This window comes from Typopeltis vanoorti, chromosome 25 (assembly GCF_054136105.1).
Source record: "Typopeltis vanoorti isolate ZY-2024b chromosome 25, IOZ_Tvanoo_1.0, whole genome shotgun sequence".
Lineage (NCBI taxonomy): Eukaryota > Metazoa > Arthropoda > Arachnida > Uropygi > Thelyphonidae > Typopeltis > Typopeltis vanoorti.
The window spans coordinates 13,978,929-13,997,796 of record NC_143573.1 but is presented as its reverse complement, the minus strand read 5'-3'; the positions used below and the strand labels follow the sequence as shown (position 1 = coordinate 13,997,796).

The window sequence follows — 18,868 nt, the reverse complement described above, 5'->3', positions numbered from 1 at the left end:
ATCTTTGATTAACAATATCACGCATGTATTTATGTCTATGTTTATTGACGGCTTCGTAGCAGAGGCGCAGTTAACATCAACATCGCGTTTAGATTCAAATAACCTTGTTTCGAATGCAGTCTAGAAGTTAATGAGAATATTTAGGCCGAAGGTGAGTTAGATGAAGTAATACAGAAGTGGTCGGGTTCTTCTTCGTAAACAGGTTTATCATTCCACACAAAAAATCTCTTTCAATTAACAGATATAATGCATTAGTGCCATGCCCATAGTTGCTTCTGCAGTAATTCAAAATAACTAAACCGTACTAAATAACCTTGCGATGTGTTTCATATTGTAAGAGAATTGCGTTATGGTCCTCGTTTTGATAAAGCCTACGGTTACGTTGATAGGTTGTCACCTAAGCTGTTGGTGCAGTTGTATGTGTTTTCCACCTGTTCTCAAGAGGCACGACAAATAGTTACTTTGCTGGTTGGTGAATATGTGATGTCTTAGTCATTAGTTGACTACGATTTTCTTCGCTTACTAAGAGGAAAGTTATAATTGAAGCATGCTATTTATATATGGTATTAAAAGTGAGAAATCGGCTCATGGTTTTATCACTAAACAGGGGATGATGATGCAAAGTCTGTTTAAAATGTTCAACTTCTTACCTTTCCATATTCTCGATATTCCCAGAGCGTGCCTGTGGAGAACCAGGGATGGTGTCTTTCACTTCCTTTATCTCCTCATAAGACAGAGCTGACATAGTTTTCACTAGCCTCAAATATTTTCTTGGGATGTTGTTCTTCTTCCTACTCTCGATAGGAGATTTGCTTTCATCGCGTTCTGCAAGCTCCTTGATCAGTCCTTTGACCTGAAATAATGATATTATTGATGATTAAAATAAACCGAAAATAATCGAGGACACATAAGTTAACTATACATATTTTCACTGTGTAAACCTAAACGAATGGTTATTTTTATGCACGTATATGTTAAGGATTTTTAATGACTAGGTTATGTATGGGATCAAATATGTAGACAAACATGAATAACATCACACCTCGCTTGGAGAAGAAGATAATCCGTATAGGTTGTATAAGTAATGGGGTTTCTTCAGTTCCTCGTTTCCTCCTTTTTCAATATTTCTTTCATCTTCCACTTCGAAAATCAGGGAATCGTACGTTTCGGCATCGCCGTCCATTGTGAGTTGCTGATCAATTGGTTTTTCTTCTATTAACTCCATTGTACGACTAAGGAAAGAAAACAAAATTCTCAGTAATCAGGCTAAAATACCCTAATAAAAGAATTATGTTAATTGTAAATGCACTGAAAATTTATTGTACGTTCAATTTGTTTTGCCTTTATAATTACTTTATAGGTAAATATATTTTCCTTGGCATACAGAAATTATATACCGTACTTTGCATAGAATTTCAGAATGTTTAGGAAATTTTATTCACCATAACCATGTCGTAATGCCTAATCGTATTACAATCTGATCATCATCTGAGGTTGAAACATTTCTTTCTGTTGATATATGAAAGCAACATTCTCTCTCTCTCTCTCTTACACACTATATGTATGTAAGAGCTGTCACACAAATTTTCGCATATATAAGTGCTTACTTCAAGTAGATGTGGAGTTCCTGTCCCTCATCCCCAAAAGGATTGTACACTATATCGGCTTCATTTTCTATATACTCGATTACGAAGTTGTTACGATCACCTCGGATGTCGTAATTGTAAATAGCATTGGCATGGAACAGCTCCTAGAAGAGTAAGAAATTAAAGCAAATTATGAACCTATTTTTGCATGATTCACAATGATATGATAGCGCAAATCAATAACAGAAGTAAAAGTGCCTGGTAATTTTTTTGCGTATTTTGCTTATGTAAATAAAATATTTTAACCAAAATGCTAATAAATTCGAATATTGCATTGAAAAATAGCCAATCCTCACCAGTTGATCTGATTCGCATTCTACACAGTCGTCACCATAGAGACTAGACACTGCCCAGTAGGGTCTGTTCTCACAGTTTTTGTAGTTGATGGTCTTGGTTACGTTGAGTACATTTTCTTCTTCTGTCTCTTCGTCTGGTTCGCTTGTAATGACGTAAGCGGTCTCGCATTCTCCACCGATGCTGTCCTGCAATGTTAAAATCTTCGTTTAAGCAAATCAATTATCTATGCAAGATTAAGGCTGCATCTGCAATTCTAGATGGCTAAATTATAGTTACTAAATAATATAATGGAACTATTAGGCTATCATGTTTCATTTCTATAAGTGTAATGCAACTGTCAAGATAAAAAGTTGATAATGAGATGAACATTTATAGATTCATACCTCCATTACTTTAAAGTAGTCGGCATTCTCATCCTGCTGACGTTTGGAACTTTCCATATGCTCCTTAATGGAATTTTTACCCTGAAGATTAAGCTGGAACATGCTAAGCAGACCTTTCCTCAAGTTTACTGACCATTGCGGGTCATCCTTCGAAACCTGCATACGTTTTACCTAAAAGTAGAAAACAATATTAATTAGAAATAATAAAGAAAAATAAATCTTGGTATTCGATATTGAAATATTGATGGTAAATATTGATTATAGAAAATTTTCGCATACCATTCCATTTTCCATTTCAACCTTGAATGGGTTGGTGACATATTTTTCATCAGGTACCTTCTCCATTTTAAACTCATAATTATCGATATCATCGATAATGTCATTTTCCAAACCAACCTTCGGGTCATCGATCTGCAAAAAGAAACCGATGTGCGTTTATCAATAAATCATTAAAGATGAAACTTTTGGATTTTAATTATAGACACCTGTTAAGATTGATAGGACAGAAAACTACTCATTAATATATGTACAGTATATTTTTGCAGATACTTATATATTTCTTCCCATGTGTATGACTTTTGTGTGCTTTTATATATGCTGATGATTCGGAAAGATGTAAAACAGAAATCTGATCTCCATTAACGGAGACAAGAATAGAATAAGCGAAGCGATAGGATGACGAGCAAGTTTGTGGATACTTTTATACGAAATAAGAGAAATTAGCCGACATATTAAACCATCAGTACACAAGACAGTATTCAAACGAAGTTTAGCATGCCATTCTGAGCTTTTAGAAATAAAACAGTTCATAAAAGATTGGACACAACTGCAGATTTTAAGTTGTATAAAAATTATGAAAATAAACAGATGGCATCAATGACAGAATCATATTAAAAATAAAAATATTAGAAGGGAGCCTGACATTATTAGCATTCAGAAATGTGTGAGCAGAGCTAACTTCGGTGGTATGAGCACTTACACAGAATGGGATGGGAAAGGTACAAAAGAGATGCTTTGCGGAGAAAAAGAACCTGAGGAAGACCACGATCTAGGTAGTTTGATCCAGTTAGAAAACAGAAATACAAGATCTGAGTATTTTATTTCTGAGATAACAGATTAATTTGAACGCCAACTTATTTAGAGGAAGTTAGTGATAATAAGGTGAGTTAACCTACAGGAAATCAGAAATTCTCACATTTGGCGATAGATATTTATAATAGTGGCAAAATGCAACAATATTGAAATGAGAACAGATGAAACAGCACACGAATTCTTCATTAGAACTGCGCCGCTTATCAGGTTATTAAACACACCATATGTTTAAGAATCCGATGGGAGTGGGAAATTCTGCTCCCTGATAAGAACGGCTACCTCCCTATTAGTTTTTTTTTTTTTTAATTCTTATAAAGGTTCTTCTCTGCCTATATCGAATTCAAAGTCTCACATTCTTCCAACCTAAGTGTCATATTGATAATGACTTGATACTGTCACTTATGAAGCGACCGGATATAGAGATGAATAAACCTTGATTACCAACAATGATAAAAGTTCGTTTCATGTGGTGTTATACTCGAGTCCTTAAAGTATGTGATATGGAGGAAACCAACCCTTATTGTTATGTGAAATATATTGCAGATGATGTTAAAATAAGCGACATGGCAAGATTTACGATTTATTCTATATTTTAACAGCCTGCATTCACCAACTGCTACATTCTGATATTTAATATAAAAATAAATTAGAATCCTTGATTTGAAGTCCATGGTATTAAATATAAACAGTGTTGAGGTGTTTAATATGGTTCTCCAAAACATGTTGCGTTACTTTTGAAAGTCGACAAGTACTTTTTCCGATAACTGATGTAGTTGTGCAATTCCCTTTCTTTAATTTGATGCTTGATGTGATTGGCTTGGTATTAGAAATAAATAATAAACAGCTAAAGCTTTGAGGCTAGATTAACTGATTCAGTATGATCATTTTCAGAACATTTTTGGATGCTAACAGATGCAACATAAGGATCCAAAGCTTCCTTGCTGTAGTTTCAACTTGTGATGAGCATGTCGTCGTATTTCTCATGGCCTGCTGTGGACACCCGACATGTTCCCTTCTACATAACAAGCATTTTGCCACTAAAAATATAAATAACTTATGTACTATTTTTGTATGTAGCGCGTACTATAATGCCTTCCAAATAGCTACTTTCTATAATAATGATAATCACTTTAAATTGGCCATGGACGTGCATTCTAATTCTAGAAATGCTAATTATCCTGAGTTCCATTACGATGTTTGCTAGTTATGAATAAACGAAATCATTTCAGTATCTACAGTGAAATAATTCTGAATAACATGCATTTTTGAAAATGGTAATCTTGATACTTACCTTCATCATCAGCTGATTTTGAGTGGCTTGGACGATCACCTCTTTATCAAAAGCAAGAACAGCATATTGGGGTTTGAGTCCAGGGAATCCAGCCTTAATATATCCTTGATAACGGTAAACATACTGCCGATTCTGAACAAAACCTGTAGAAAATGTGATATTTTACATCATTCAATCTTGGTGTTAACAATATTAACAACATTAACAATATAATCTGATTTTTGTAATGAATTATAAGCAATTATTTAAGAACTTAATTAACATAAATTTAATATCGCAGTTTCTTCTTCGAGGCAACTGAGAAGAATGCAAACGATTTATTGGTGAAAACGCAACTTTCATGCTATTAAGATAATGTTGCTTGAAGAACATCTCTTAAATTTGAATTAAAGAGATGAATTTAAGTATTCGCTGGAACATTCGTTGAAGTAGACAGTGACTAGACGATACTTCGAACAGTTTTCAGATTTTGTTAATGATGGGAAGACTGAAATAAAGAGCCATGAGGATTCACTTCGGCGATGCAAAATTATACAAATTAAGTGGATATTGAATCCAACATTATTTCAAAGCCGAATATATATAGAAACTACAAGCGCTTCGTGCCGAATATAGAAACTTTACTCCACTTTACGTTTTTACTCCACCTTTGTTGCCCATGTCTCCTGAAAGGTTGCTTATACTTGGATCCGCCGAAACTTTTATAGTTTTCTATATTCGGCACGAAACTCTTCTATTTTCTTATATATATATATATATATATATATATATATATATATATATATATATATATATATATATATATATATATATATATATATATATATATATATATATATATATATATATATATATATATATATATATATATATATATATATATATATATATATATATATTCTTATATTATATATATATTCGGCTTCGAAATAATGTTGGATTCAATATACACATAATTTGTATAATAATGGGAAAATAATAATATGTAAATATTTAGTGATGCATCGTTGGGTAGGAAGAAAAAATTTGAAATGTGGAAAGGTCAACGAACAAACTAAAATTTGAAGATGTTTACGGTTGAATCATCCGAAGTTTCGACTAGTGCAAGACATTTCTGTGTAAAAGTTATGCGTTAACAACCTTGCATGCTTCTCCTATTTTACCAGATTTCATTATTGGCAACACTTCTACCTACCCGTAATAATATAAAGAATGCAGTTACAAGTATATAATTACATTTACGATTCAAATGATTTTTTGTTTGAAAATTGGTATCGAAGAGACTTTAATCCCTTCGCTCATGGTTATTTTTCTTGTGGTCAAAATTTCCATTTACTTCACACTTATTTACACTTTTCAATTCACTGTGATAGTTTTAGTAATTATAATTTTTTTTTAAAAAAACGTTTACTAATTTTGATGTTTTATTTTTGGGAACCACTGAATTTGAGAATATACTTCCAGCTTCCCATTCGGTCTCTTGCAAATATTTGATCGCGCCTCATCGTGTTTGCGTTATGTATCGAATGACTATGAACGGATTTGTCAAGATCTTAAGAGTGAGTTGATTTTTTACGTATTTAAAATGCTCCATTTTGTTTTTATTTTCATCCTTCTAATCATAGGTTTGGTTTAAGTGTGCCCTCTTGTTTAACAAAGCTTTGCTTATTTAGTAACCTATAATTAACAATATGTAGAACAATGTGCAGAATAATCGTATAATGTGTACATAATTACAAAACAAAATAGCTAGTAACAGCTGATCGCCCAGTCAAAACATCCATTCTAAGTGAGTGAATGCCTTCATACTGCTCGATGTATATGTTGTGATTTATTTCACTTGCTGTAGTTAAAGTTATTTTTAGTCATCAGTTTACTGTTAAGTTAAATGAACGTGTTTCTAAAGTGCTTTTAAAGATGAATAAATGGATAATTAAGAAGGAAAGTAACGTGGAGCCGATTGCTTCTACATCTACGACTACGTCATCATTCCATGTGAGTAAAGAGGTGAATTGAGCAGTAACTAAAAGAACATTAAATGTCAAACAATCAAGTGATAAAAAAAAAATTTAAAAAAAAACGTAAATACCATGATCATATTCATGATATTTACGTTGGCTTTACATCGACAGGAAATTTAGTAGAACCAAATCCACAATGCGTTGTTTACTCTGAAGTCCTGTCACAAAATTCTATGAAACTGTCTCTTTTACGCGACACTTTTAAACAAAACATGAGCATTTAAAAAATGAGCCCTTAAGCAATATTGAACGTGTTTTGGAAGACTGTAGCAGACTTTTTTTTTTTTTCACATTTGACGACTTATGGTCACTCCCGTACCGCGCAGTGTTTTGGGAGTAAATATCATGAATCATATTGTAGTCTTCTGCTAGAATAAGTGGTAGGATTCCAGATTCCCTTAACACACTAGAGTTTGTAAGACAATAACAAGCATCCATGCCCATGGCGGGATTCGAGCCCGTAGCCTTTTGACTGGAGAGCAGATACTCTAACCACTCGGCCATCCAGGCCAGCAAGTAGAAAAAGCAGTTGAGTAGCAGATAATCCGTAATTAAGCATTTTTTGGTGTAGAGAAAATTGCACTTAAAGCCTTAAGCCTTGAAATTGCCAAAGCAGGAAAGGCTCACACAATAGGCGAGTTCCTCATTCTTCCAGCAGCGGAAGAATGAGTCAAAAGGAGGTAAACCTTGTAAAAACCATTCCTTTGTCAAACGACACAGTTTCTAGGAGAATTAAAGATTTGGCCTGTAATATTAAGGAGACCAACAAGCTATTCAATGTATCCGGTGGTTTGCTACACAAGTGGATGAGTCGACAGACATAGCTGGGCTAGTTCAATTACTTGTTTTTATGGATGGAAAATTCCACGATGCAGTATATGAAGATAGTTTACTTAGTAAGCCTCTCAAAACTTCTAGTACATGTGAGGATATTTTTAATATGATTAATTTTTGCATAAAACAAACTTGAATGTAAAAATTGTATTTCTGTATGTACTGACGGAGCAAAAGCAATGATTGGTTATATCACAGGACTAGCAGGTGGTATAAAACATGTTGCACCAGAATGTAAGTTCTAATTTAACTATCAGCGCTTCACTGTGAAGCGCTGATAGTTAAATTTTTCTCTGATGATTTAAAAAAGAGTTCTCGATGAAGGTATACAAATGGTTAATTTCATCATAACTCAATCATTGAAGTCTCGACTTTTTTTTCAGTTATCTGTGAAGAAATGGATAGACTGTATAAGAGATTGCTGCTTCACACAGAAGTACGTTGGTTGTCACTAGAAAAATGTTCTTTGTCGTTTATTTAATTCCACAACGATATAGGCCTTATTTTTTTCATGAACCACGAGTTTCGACTTTCTTTGATACTACAAGACTTCGATTGGCTTTTACAGTTAGCATATTTAGCTGATATTTTTTTGGGGGAAATGAATATTTGGAACGTATCATTGCAAGGAGACAATGTTGACGTTGTGTTCTATGTTGAGAAGAAAACAGAGGCCATGGTAAAAAAAATATCTCTGGTAGAACGGAATTAAAAAGAACAGCTGTGACCAATTTCAGCGACTAGATTCATTTCTTAAAGAAAATGAGCAAACGATTGCAGATTTTGAAGACAGACAACAAATAATCGTTCACTTAAGCATTCTTATAAGGCAGTATTTTCCACCCCCTGATGAAACGCAAGAATGGATTCGAGACCCCTTCACATTTGATTTGGAAAACTGTAAGCTTCCTTGTCCAGTAAAGTAGAGTTTATTGAGATATCTTGTGTCAATTCTTTAAAAAAGCATTCATTCGAAAAAGCCATTGATTAGTTTATGGATTGGAATGAAGAAGGAATATCAGCCTTTGTCAAAAGTTGCAGTCATTTATATTTGTTACTTTTCACAAAAACTTGTCTATGTGAAACTGGTTTTTCATATTGAACTGCTTTAAAAAAATAAATATATGAACAGGCTGATATTATTATTATTATTATTATTATTATTATTATTATTATTATTATTATTATTAGAACGGATAACTCCAAGGAGTCCTTAGACTCATCGAGGGAGGCCCTAACATCATGTCAAGAACAACTATTCAACATTCACACAGTATCTATCATACTTCGCCTTGAACTCATTTACAGTCATGACACCCACAACAGACTCTGGCAGCTTATTCCACTCATTCACCAATCATTCTTACCCAGCTTCCATGGATCTCCCCTAGTCCTACCGCCACCACCAGTCCTATTCTCAAAAATATCTTCGGTCTTATAGAAACCCTTCAGTAATTTAAATGTCTCAATCATATCGCCCCTTTTCCGCCTATCAGCCAATTTCTGCAACCCACAAATCTTCAATCTGTTCTCATAAGGTTCATTCCATAGACCTGCTATCATCTTGGTCACTCGTTTCTGGATCCTCTCCACCTCCTCCCCATCAAGAAGAAACTCTATGCGCAAAAATCTGGGCACCGTAGTCTAGATAGGGTCTTATCAAGGCTCGATACAGAGGAACAATAACCTGTTTGTTCTCTGCTCGTCAAAGTATTTTTCAGCAACCAAGTGATTTGATGAGCTGATTTAGCTATTTTTGCGATGTGCTCCCCCTAAACTTCAGCTCCCTATCCACCAACACTCCCAAATCCCTGGCCTCTTCAATCTCCTGGAGTACAGTTCCAACAATGTGGTATGCTGCTGCTAATCTTTTCACCCCAAATTGCATAACTTTACATTTTGCCACATTAAATTGACATCCATTCTCCTTAGCCCAGCCCTCCAAGCTATCCAAATCATCCTGTAAGATTTTGACATCTGCATTCACTATTGCCCTATCCAACTTTGCATCATCAGCAAACAAATGAACACTTCCTCTCAGATCCTTTCTATCGTTAATTAACAAATTAAACAGTAGTGGTCCAAGATCAGAACCCTGTGGCACACCATTAGTCACAGGCCGTCTTGTGGACTCTACTCCCGAGTAAACCACTCTCTGATATCTCTCCGTCAACCACCCTCCTATCCATCCCACCAACCCTATATCCATCCCCATATGCTGCAGTTTACTAATTAGAATTCCATGTGGTATCCTGTCAAAGGCCTTAGCAAGGTCCAGTAGAATCACTGTAAACGTAAACCCATTACCCTTATTCAGTTCAGTCGTAACTGTGTTATGAAACTTGAGCAAGTTACTGAGGCATGAGCTGCCCTTCACAAAACCATGCTGTCCCTCACACAGTATCCCATTTTCATCTGTCCATTCCTGTATTGTCCTCTTGACTATTTTCTCCAAGACCTTGACAACGTTTCCTGATATGCTAATCGGTCGGTAATTTACAAACATCAATCTTGGAACCCCCTTTATGCAGTGGAACTATTTTCCCCTCTTTCCACCCCCTCGTGACTAACCCAGACCCGAGACTCAAATCAAACAAAAGGGTCAAGGGCACTGACAATTCTTTAGCCGCTTCACGTACGACACGAGCTGGTATACCATCCATCCAATTCACATTAAGGTTTTATAATAGACTATTCACCTCAATTCCCATATAAGCTATTGGTTCCTTCATTCCTGCAATGTCACCGTCTGGATGATATACTCTTGCAAAGTGCTCGCTCAGTAATTCCACTATATCAACTGATTCGGTTACCTCCCTACCATCAGCATTCTTTAAAATCATTCTGCCATATACATTTTTTCTTTTACTTGCTACATATCGAAAAAGCTGTTTGTGATTCTCTTTAGCTTGCATGGCTAATTTTCTTTCATAATCCGCTTTTGTTTTTCTTACCACACTCGTTACCCTTCTGGCCTGCGCTTTATACCATTCATGTGCCTGCAGGTCACCTTTCTCCTTAATAATGATTGTGGAGTGAATGTGTGCAGAAAGTGAGGATTCAAAGTGTGTTTCAGGTCGCGAGAGTGATATCGTTGTTGAAATATCGATGATGACTTGCGACTCTATCTTAGCAAGATAACCCCTACCATTGATGAACTGTGCAAGCGTAAACATTTTCTATTCTTAAAGTGGTGAATAGAACAGTGAGAATAGCAAAGTGGAAATAAACCATCTAAGATGTTATGCGTAAAAGAAAACAAATAGTTCTAAAATTCTAATAGAAAAAATATCCACCAGAATGGAGTTATTGAAGATATAATGACAATGAAATTTGTAGCTAAATTTTCTTATGTAAATCTACTCATGCACCGTTACTAAACATATAACACTACATTACCGTATGTGTGAAATAGCCTACTGCGAGAGAAAATAGTTTGGATGGAATTCGACTGTTTACTGCATTTTAAGATTTTCGAAATAGTAACGTGAAAGTGCAAGCAGTTTGAATCACTTTGTTTTACTCATTCACACTGTTCCAGAGATCTCCATAAAACTTTGTAGACAGAACTGGTGTACGACCAACCGAGCTTTCTTGAGATGCTCGAGTTTCTGCATACCACGAAAGCTAGGCGGGTTGCATATCAGCATATGATGCATTCTTTGACCCATTCGTTCTTGCTGTCAAACTACCAACCAGTAATATTGCTATAGCGGTCTCGGAGAAGACTTTCGACAAAAATGATCAGAATGTTGGCGCACCCAGAACGGCTTCAACATGCCGGGCATATTGCGTTTCTGCACAATATTTTGCTTAAGAACAAGCTGCTGTCCAGACTCAATATCTATCTCCATATGCTTTTTTTTTAGTTCCTCGCCATAAAATTACCGCATAAAGAAGACGCACTTGAATTGCGGGCAGCATTAATCTCAAAGGAAGACTTCCAGTGAACGGAAACTCAGCGAATAAATTAGCACTATTCTGAAGTAAATAGCAATTATCTATAACTCCATTAAGTCTATATATTGGGTATGAGCCAGTCTACGAACTTCCCAATGGGTTATTACTAGATTTCTTTGCTTCTTATGTTCACCTTGTTTAGCTACTTATTATAACCATTTCCCCTCCCCTACCACGGTTTACACTGTTGATGTCTAACTGGGTGATATCACCCAATTAAACTAATTAAAACATTTTATATGAATTTTATGAAAGGTTTCTGTTAATCTTCCAACGTTTTACGGATATCTTCGTTTTGATTTGTTTTCTCCTTCCGATTTTTATGTTTTTAATCATTACTAAATTTGACGCTTACATTTACGCTGATGTATTTGAGTGCGTTGGTGTCGATTCTCAAGTCGTTACCCCTTTCCCCCCAATGACCAAGCGAGTTCCTTGCTATTCTCTCTCTCTCTCTCTCTCTCTCTCTCTCTCTCTATCGTCCCCCATATCCCAGAGAGGTTCTGTAGGGCTCATACTCGGAAGAGTCAACACTTTGATAACACCTGAAAGAAAGTTGACTTGGTGTTCGGCGAACCCCTCTCATATAAGATGTTGCTTCTCGAGACATCTGAGGAGTCTCGGTACATGAAAGGGTGTACCTTATCAACCACAGCGGATAGGTACTACTTTGAGATTTATAGAAAACATTGCCGATACCATAATGTTACTGCCTCTTGCCTGTATCTACATCGGAGCGATTCCTAAGGTTTTTGCCGAAATTTTTACCGGCCAACTAGAGAAGTAGCTGGAAATAAGATTCATCCACATAGGCAATTTTTTCCAGTCTTTAATCGTCCAATGTCAGGCACCGTAATTCGAAACCCACTTCGGAGGCAAGCGAAGATTGCGGTCTGCGAAACGCCAGCATTCATCCTCTGGTTAATTAAATTCTGCGGTCAGTCTATAGTTTTTTTTCTTCTGTCAATGGGTTTGGACAATACTGAAAAACCTGTGTTTGTCGTGAGCATCGGTGAGGCGTTAATGCCAACAGGTCTGGTGACTGCTGTTCTCCTTAGTGTCCTACTACTCTTGGCCTACCTTAATTATCGCCCTCCTCCACGGGTTACAGTTTATAGCTTCCTGATTATAGTCATCTTTCAACTGGTATCCTAGATTCAGACCTCTTTGAATCTTTGTCACATTGCTTGTGATGTTACTTGGCAATCTAAAACGAACAGTACCTCACATACCTACTGTAAGATGTGATACTCCTATTACAGCTGTCACCGCGAGAGGAGTACGATTTAGCTAGGTGAAATGGCCGATTGTGAAACAACAAGGGTATCATAATATTTTGAGTTATCTCCGAATAATTGATGTAATGTCGCTAGTATATTGTTTATGCAGGGCTGAATGAAGTGACTTTGGGTCAAAAATATTATATGAAAAATTTGCCAATATTAATAAAAGTGGAGCCACTGTTCTACTTGTATATTAAGTCAATGCTTTTCTGTAGTTTGTATCAATCATCAGCTAACGCCTTTTATTTCCGTATAGGAAGTAGGCGAAGCCGTTTTATCTCTATTTAACTTTTTTGGAGACTGAGTGGGCAGCGTAATCTCTACTGCTAGCCAATCAGAGATAACTGGCCCAAGATTATTACTAATTAAACGGCACTCAGTGAAGAGACGCCATCTCGTGGTCCCTAACACAATATATTTAATATCTGAAATAGCGTGGGTTCTAAGGTCGATTTTTTTTAGTTTACGGGACGAAACACACGAGTTTCCGGGAAAACAAAACCCGCTTGCCCGTTCCAGAGATCGACTAACTCTGGAACCGGTCGAAAAAAGGCCTAGAAAAATTTCCCCTAGTCGCCAACTAGACTCGAAAGTTAAGTCTTCCTTCGTGCGGTCAAGCGTAGTCGTGTGCAAACGCCACATCCACTGAGCTACACAAACTGTAGTTTGTGTTAAGTCGGTATACCTAACCTAGAAATTTCTCAACCAGCATGAGTACACCATATCGCGTAATACACGTTCTTACGATCCAACAACAACAAAATAAGACAGAACACTTCTGTTTTTTAATATCTTTTCGAAATGGAAGGAAAAGTAATACCAAAGTATGTATGGGTTAAACACGCATATACTAAACAACACCTTCTCACCCAGTTTACACTGATAAAAATCCCGCACTAGCCATCGTTTTAGTAGGAATCAGTGCTAAGAAATTTCCGAAATTTGGTGATATAGAAGATATTAGGCATATCACATTACTAGAAAACCCGTAAAGAAAATGGATATAATAATATGGTGATTCTTCCTTCACCGATTTACATCCCCATCCCTCAAAAGTCATCCCAAACTGATAGCGAGTATAAAGGAGATATCACGCTTTTTTATCGAAGAAATACACTATCATTCTGAAATTCACCGAAATACTATAAATCATTCTTAGTCACAATCAGTTAACTAAACAATCACATGTGTGCATAGGTAAGACGAACTATTTTCCAAATAGTTCGTCTTACCTGGCTTAAGACATGTAGATGTATTTGCGCATTTGTTTAATTAAACTATTGGGCTTAAAATGACAGTTAAATTAGGTAAACGTTTTGGATGGTAACTCCGTCATTACTATTATGGTTTGGTTGAAGAAGTAGAGCTTCAGTACTTTCTTTGAATAGCCGTTTATATCTTCACATAGTTCTGTGCAAACCTTTTGTGTTATTATTAACACACCGAATGTTAACTAACTCTAAGGCTCAAAGTTTCCAGTTATTGAAGCCTTTTCGGTTATTCAAATCTATTTTACTGTTAGTTTATTAAGAAACAGATTACTGTTCATTACTGGAATTAATTTCTTGTAAATTCTACTGGAATTAAATTCTGACAATTTTGTTTTAAATGAAATATAAACCAATATACTCACCAGTTCCTGAAACGCTTGCTAGAATAAAAGCAAAGAAAAGGAAAATGTTAAATATCACCTTTAGAACGATCATCATATGATGCATTATATTCAAATAATGAAATGCAAGATATTACTTTTATTCTTAGAATTCTTTTAGTTATTTAGTCAAAAGGGATATGCATTATTAATGACAATATTTAATATCTTAATATTGACTTAAAATATTGGAAAATATGCCTTTTCCCTGTTACGCCCGGATTGGCAAGAGAGAACTAAATAAATATTCACACTTTTACCACAGTAATTAAATGTTAATAATATGTAGATAATTCGTCTTACGTATCTTAAGACATCATCAGTACAGTTATTGCAAACAATACTAGGAATTACATTCAAAGGAACAGTTAGTGCGCATGCTTACACTGGAACCCCTGCGAACAGTAGCGTGTTTGAAGACTAAAAATATTCGGCTGTAATTAAAATTAAATTAAAATATATATGATAAATTTATTTTATACAATTGAGGATAATAATTTCTCAGACCTTTGGGATTGCTAGACAGCCAAGAGAGGAGAGAGAGAAGGATGCAGATTCTCTTATCGATGCTAAGGAGTTTGTTTACGCTATTTCAAGGAAGCTTGAACTAGCTAGACCCGAAATTGATAGTTAGGTTTTCTTTTTCATTTAAGTTAAAAATCTCCAGCTTCATAATCCACACAACAGATAAGCCGATCTGAGAATTATTCATGAATGGCGATGGTTAATATTAGAATACTCTCAAGTCAGGTTTTTAGCATCCTGTTCTAAAAATTTCGCAACCCTTTTTTTTCAGGCAAACATAATTTACTCGGCATTAGTAGAGTATAATAGCATTTTGTTTTCTTCTGATAGCTTGGGTTTTTCCTTTAGAAACTTTAGAAAAGTTAGTAGTCTCCGGCTTAACAATATAATTATATCATATATAGATGGCATAAAACGCCAGTTAAAATGAAAAACCACTAAGCTTCACACTGATCATGAGTGCGTAAGAAATATGATTAAAACTACCAAAACAATTTAGTTTCAAAGGACGTTTTTCAAAAAATATGCAATCATTGCTTCAATAAAAGTGAAGAAGCATTTAAACCATCTAAAAGAGATGCTAGGGTCTTCTTGTGACTTTATTGACCAACTGACAATTATATAAATTATAGTGGTGGGGGGAGGGTAGAATGAACGTGCGTTAAAGATGTAAGACGAACTCACCGGCTAAGGCCGCTACGCAGAACAAGAGGGAGAACATCCTTTCAGCTGCGCGAAGACACAACAGCCGATCTTTTCAGGTGTTCGCTGAATTTATATAGTCGAGTGTCCTGTCGTATTAACCAGGAGACCTTGTAATTTATCAGAGGTCGCATTTTGATCTCTCTCTCTCTCTCTCTGCATTAGCTATTGACTACACGTGGATTTCTTCTTTGCTGCTATATTTAACATTAATACATGTTCACAAAATCCTTACAACAAAGTTCAAGTGGACTTCCTACGATGGTCTTCAGGTGTTGTGAAATACACAAGAGGACGCTGATGTGCACCTACTTCGGTATCTTGTTTCTTTTTCCGCTATCATCAAACGGTAACGAATTTCGGATCCTACTTGACTTTCGCTCTCCGCGCAGCTATTAGGACATATTTGGGTATTTTCCGACACCGCTTCTTAATACATCTATATCGTTCAATTATAATGGGGTTCAAGGACTTACCATCTTTCTTACCGCGATTAAATTAAGAATCTGTTTCTCCACAGTATATGCCAACCAGCTGAAAATTTAATTGAAAAAATATATATTATTTATTTCATTTTGAAACTAATGAGCGAATCTTTGCAAGGAAATTGCTATAAAAATTTAGAGAAGAATTGAGTTCAGGGCTTTTGATTTCTTAATAAAGAAAATATGAACTATTTCTAACTCTCAGCTTTTCGTTTGAAATTGTAATATATCAGAATTAATTTTTAACAACTCGAAATTAAAATCTGAGTATTAAATGAAAGCATTTAATTTCTCTATCCAAGGCACTCGTCAAAGTTTGATGAAACAATTCTACTGTGTTAACATTATTGCAGAATTTGACTTAGTTTTGGCATATTTATTTAAAAGATAGAATGATATGATCATAGAATTAAATTTTTCATAATCAGTCATTATTCACTTAAAATATTAATATTCCTTTTCTTCTAATATTAATCTTTACAATCAGTTCCGGAATACTTATCGTTAGTTAATTATCTGAATATATTCTGAAAGTCAACAATATCCCATATCTCGGTTTCATATTTAAATATTCCTTGCATAATAATTGTGTTGTTATAATGTTATAGAACCGATCACTTTTATTTATTTCATATAAAAATCTTCAGTTCTAATTTCCATCATTACACCGTATTTTTTGGTTGAAGAGATGCAGTGCAATATAACATTTTATTGGAATTCTCAGAAATAAATTTCATGTAATTAGGTGTGGATCTCGTTCAGGTATTTTTCACTTATTTGGAAAATACTAAACAAACTTATAATCAAAATAATTTCTTCAGAAATTACATTATCAAGAATGTACTTTACTTTTTTTATTAGTTTAAAAAACTAATAAATTTTTTTTTATTGTGGTTGTAATTCGATACATGAGAAGCTGTTCAGCCTAAGAAACAGATTAATTATATAAAAATCACAGATCCGTTCAACTGTTGAATACTGTTCTCACATTCGCGGTGCACCAATAAGTGCTCCTTGTAAATCTTTTACCTGCGGGAGAGAGCAGTTAAGACTGGTGAAGAGCTCTCCACAGAGATTAAAAAGTGTGTACCGCAATAAAAAGGGGGTGGAGGCAGAGCCGTCGCCAGATTAGATCGCGCCCTGAGTCAAACAATTAAATATCTCCCCTGATGTATAAGACAAAAATATAAGAAATTCTCCAATTGATATTTTGATTTTATTACAAGAGAAACATTAATGCAAAACGATTACATAATAATATTAATTAAATGTTTGATCTACGGCAGCGATTTTCAACCGGTGTGCCGCAAGAGGTCTTCAGGTGTGCTACGAGATTTGGGAAAACAAATTAATTAAAAGAAATAATGTCGTAATTTGCGCATTTCTTTATTAGTGTCTGGTCTTCATCCGCACTTGAAGCTCCCTTATTTATATTTACGAAACTTACGGTTGGTGAATCGGTTTAAAATTGTGTGTTAATTGGCGTTAATCTTTTGATAAGTGTGTTCCCAAATAACTTCATTTAATTCTCTTATTTTTAAGGTAACTGGTAAGAGTTCTTTTATTATTTTTTTCATGCAGTTAATTTTATTCAATAGTATTCCTTTAACATGGATATTATATATTCATTTAAAAAATCAATAAATTAAAAAAAAAATAATTTTGAGTATTGTTTTTCTTACTCAAAATGTCAAAAACATAGTTTACATTTTTTTCGGAGCAAAAAGGATAAGTAATTACTATTATTAATATCTTGTGTGTGTAAATCAATCAAAATAATGCCTATTTTTTGCCAGATCGTCAAAAAAATTAAAAGAATATATTTAAATGTGCTGCAGAATTTTAATAAATAGTCTAGGTGTGCCATGTTATGAAAAATGTTAGTAGTATGGTAGGCACTTTGAACCAAATAGGGGTAGAGTAAATGGTGGGGGAAGTGACAGTGGAAACGTGACGTCACTGCCATTTGACGTCATTGTGTGTGACGTCATGAGTTTGGAATGTTTGGAACTTCCCTGGGGGTATATGGGTATATGGCTTCAGTTCTTGTGTTTTGGTTCGCGTATGGAATTATGGATGATGGTAGAGATAAGGATTTGTATTGTGATTGGTGGGGCACTTCTGACCAGATCAAGATCAAGATAAGATAAGGAATCGTGTCGTGTGTGTGTTGTTTTCAGATGTAGATAAGTGATGTCATTTGTCGTTGTCAATAAGTGACGTAATTTGTTAGTTGTAAATAACTGACGTTATTGTTTTGAATAGAAAGGAAGATATATTAGTAGATAAGGAATCGTGTCGTGATTGGTGGGGCACTTCTGACCAGATCAAGATCAAGATAGGATAAGGAATCGTGACGTGGATGTGTTGTTATCAGATGAATATAAGTGATGTAATTTGTTAGTTGTAAATAAGTGACGTTATTGTTTTGAATCAAAAAGGAAGATATTAGTGGATAAGCATTCGTGTCGTGATTGGTGGGATACTATGAACCAAATAGGGGTAGGGTGAAAGGGGAAGCGATGTCAGTGTCCTGAATATGTGTTATTATGAGTTGTAGATAACTAAATGGTTTGCATATGGTATTATGGGTGATGGATAATATAAGATAAAGTTTGGAAATGTTTGGAATTTCACTGGGGGTCCTCATCTGTCAGGGACATCACGTAGCGTGTTTGGTTCACTTAGAGCATTATGT

The 18,868-nt window shown here is 35.0% G+C and overlaps 1 protein-coding gene across 1 annotated transcript in view; it reads right to left on the bottom strand.

The window, feature by feature from the left end:
- The window catches only part of LOC150092560 (vitellogenin-6-like), a 29,033-nt gene extending 13,233 nt beyond the window's left edge, over positions 1-15,800 (bottom strand). Inside the window, exons 1-9 of the mRNA XM_090414785.1 lie at positions 15,668-15,800; positions 14,441-14,458; positions 4,710-4,852; positions 2,606-2,737; positions 2,327-2,497; positions 1,943-2,128; positions 1,608-1,750; positions 1,043-1,232; positions 651-853 (exon numbers count right to left, since the gene is read on the bottom strand). Of these exons, the coding sequence (XP_090270911.1) occupies positions 651-853; positions 1,043-1,232; positions 1,608-1,750; positions 1,943-2,128; positions 2,327-2,497; positions 2,606-2,737; positions 4,710-4,852; positions 14,441-14,458; positions 15,668-15,704 (1,223 nt within the window). The 5' untranslated portion in view covers positions 15,705-15,800. The remainder of the gene's footprint in view (positions 1-650; positions 854-1,042; positions 1,233-1,607; positions 1,751-1,942; positions 2,129-2,326; positions 2,498-2,605; positions 2,738-4,709; positions 4,853-14,440; positions 14,459-15,667) is intronic.
- Between the last annotated feature and the right edge of the window lie 3,068 nt (positions 15,801-18,868).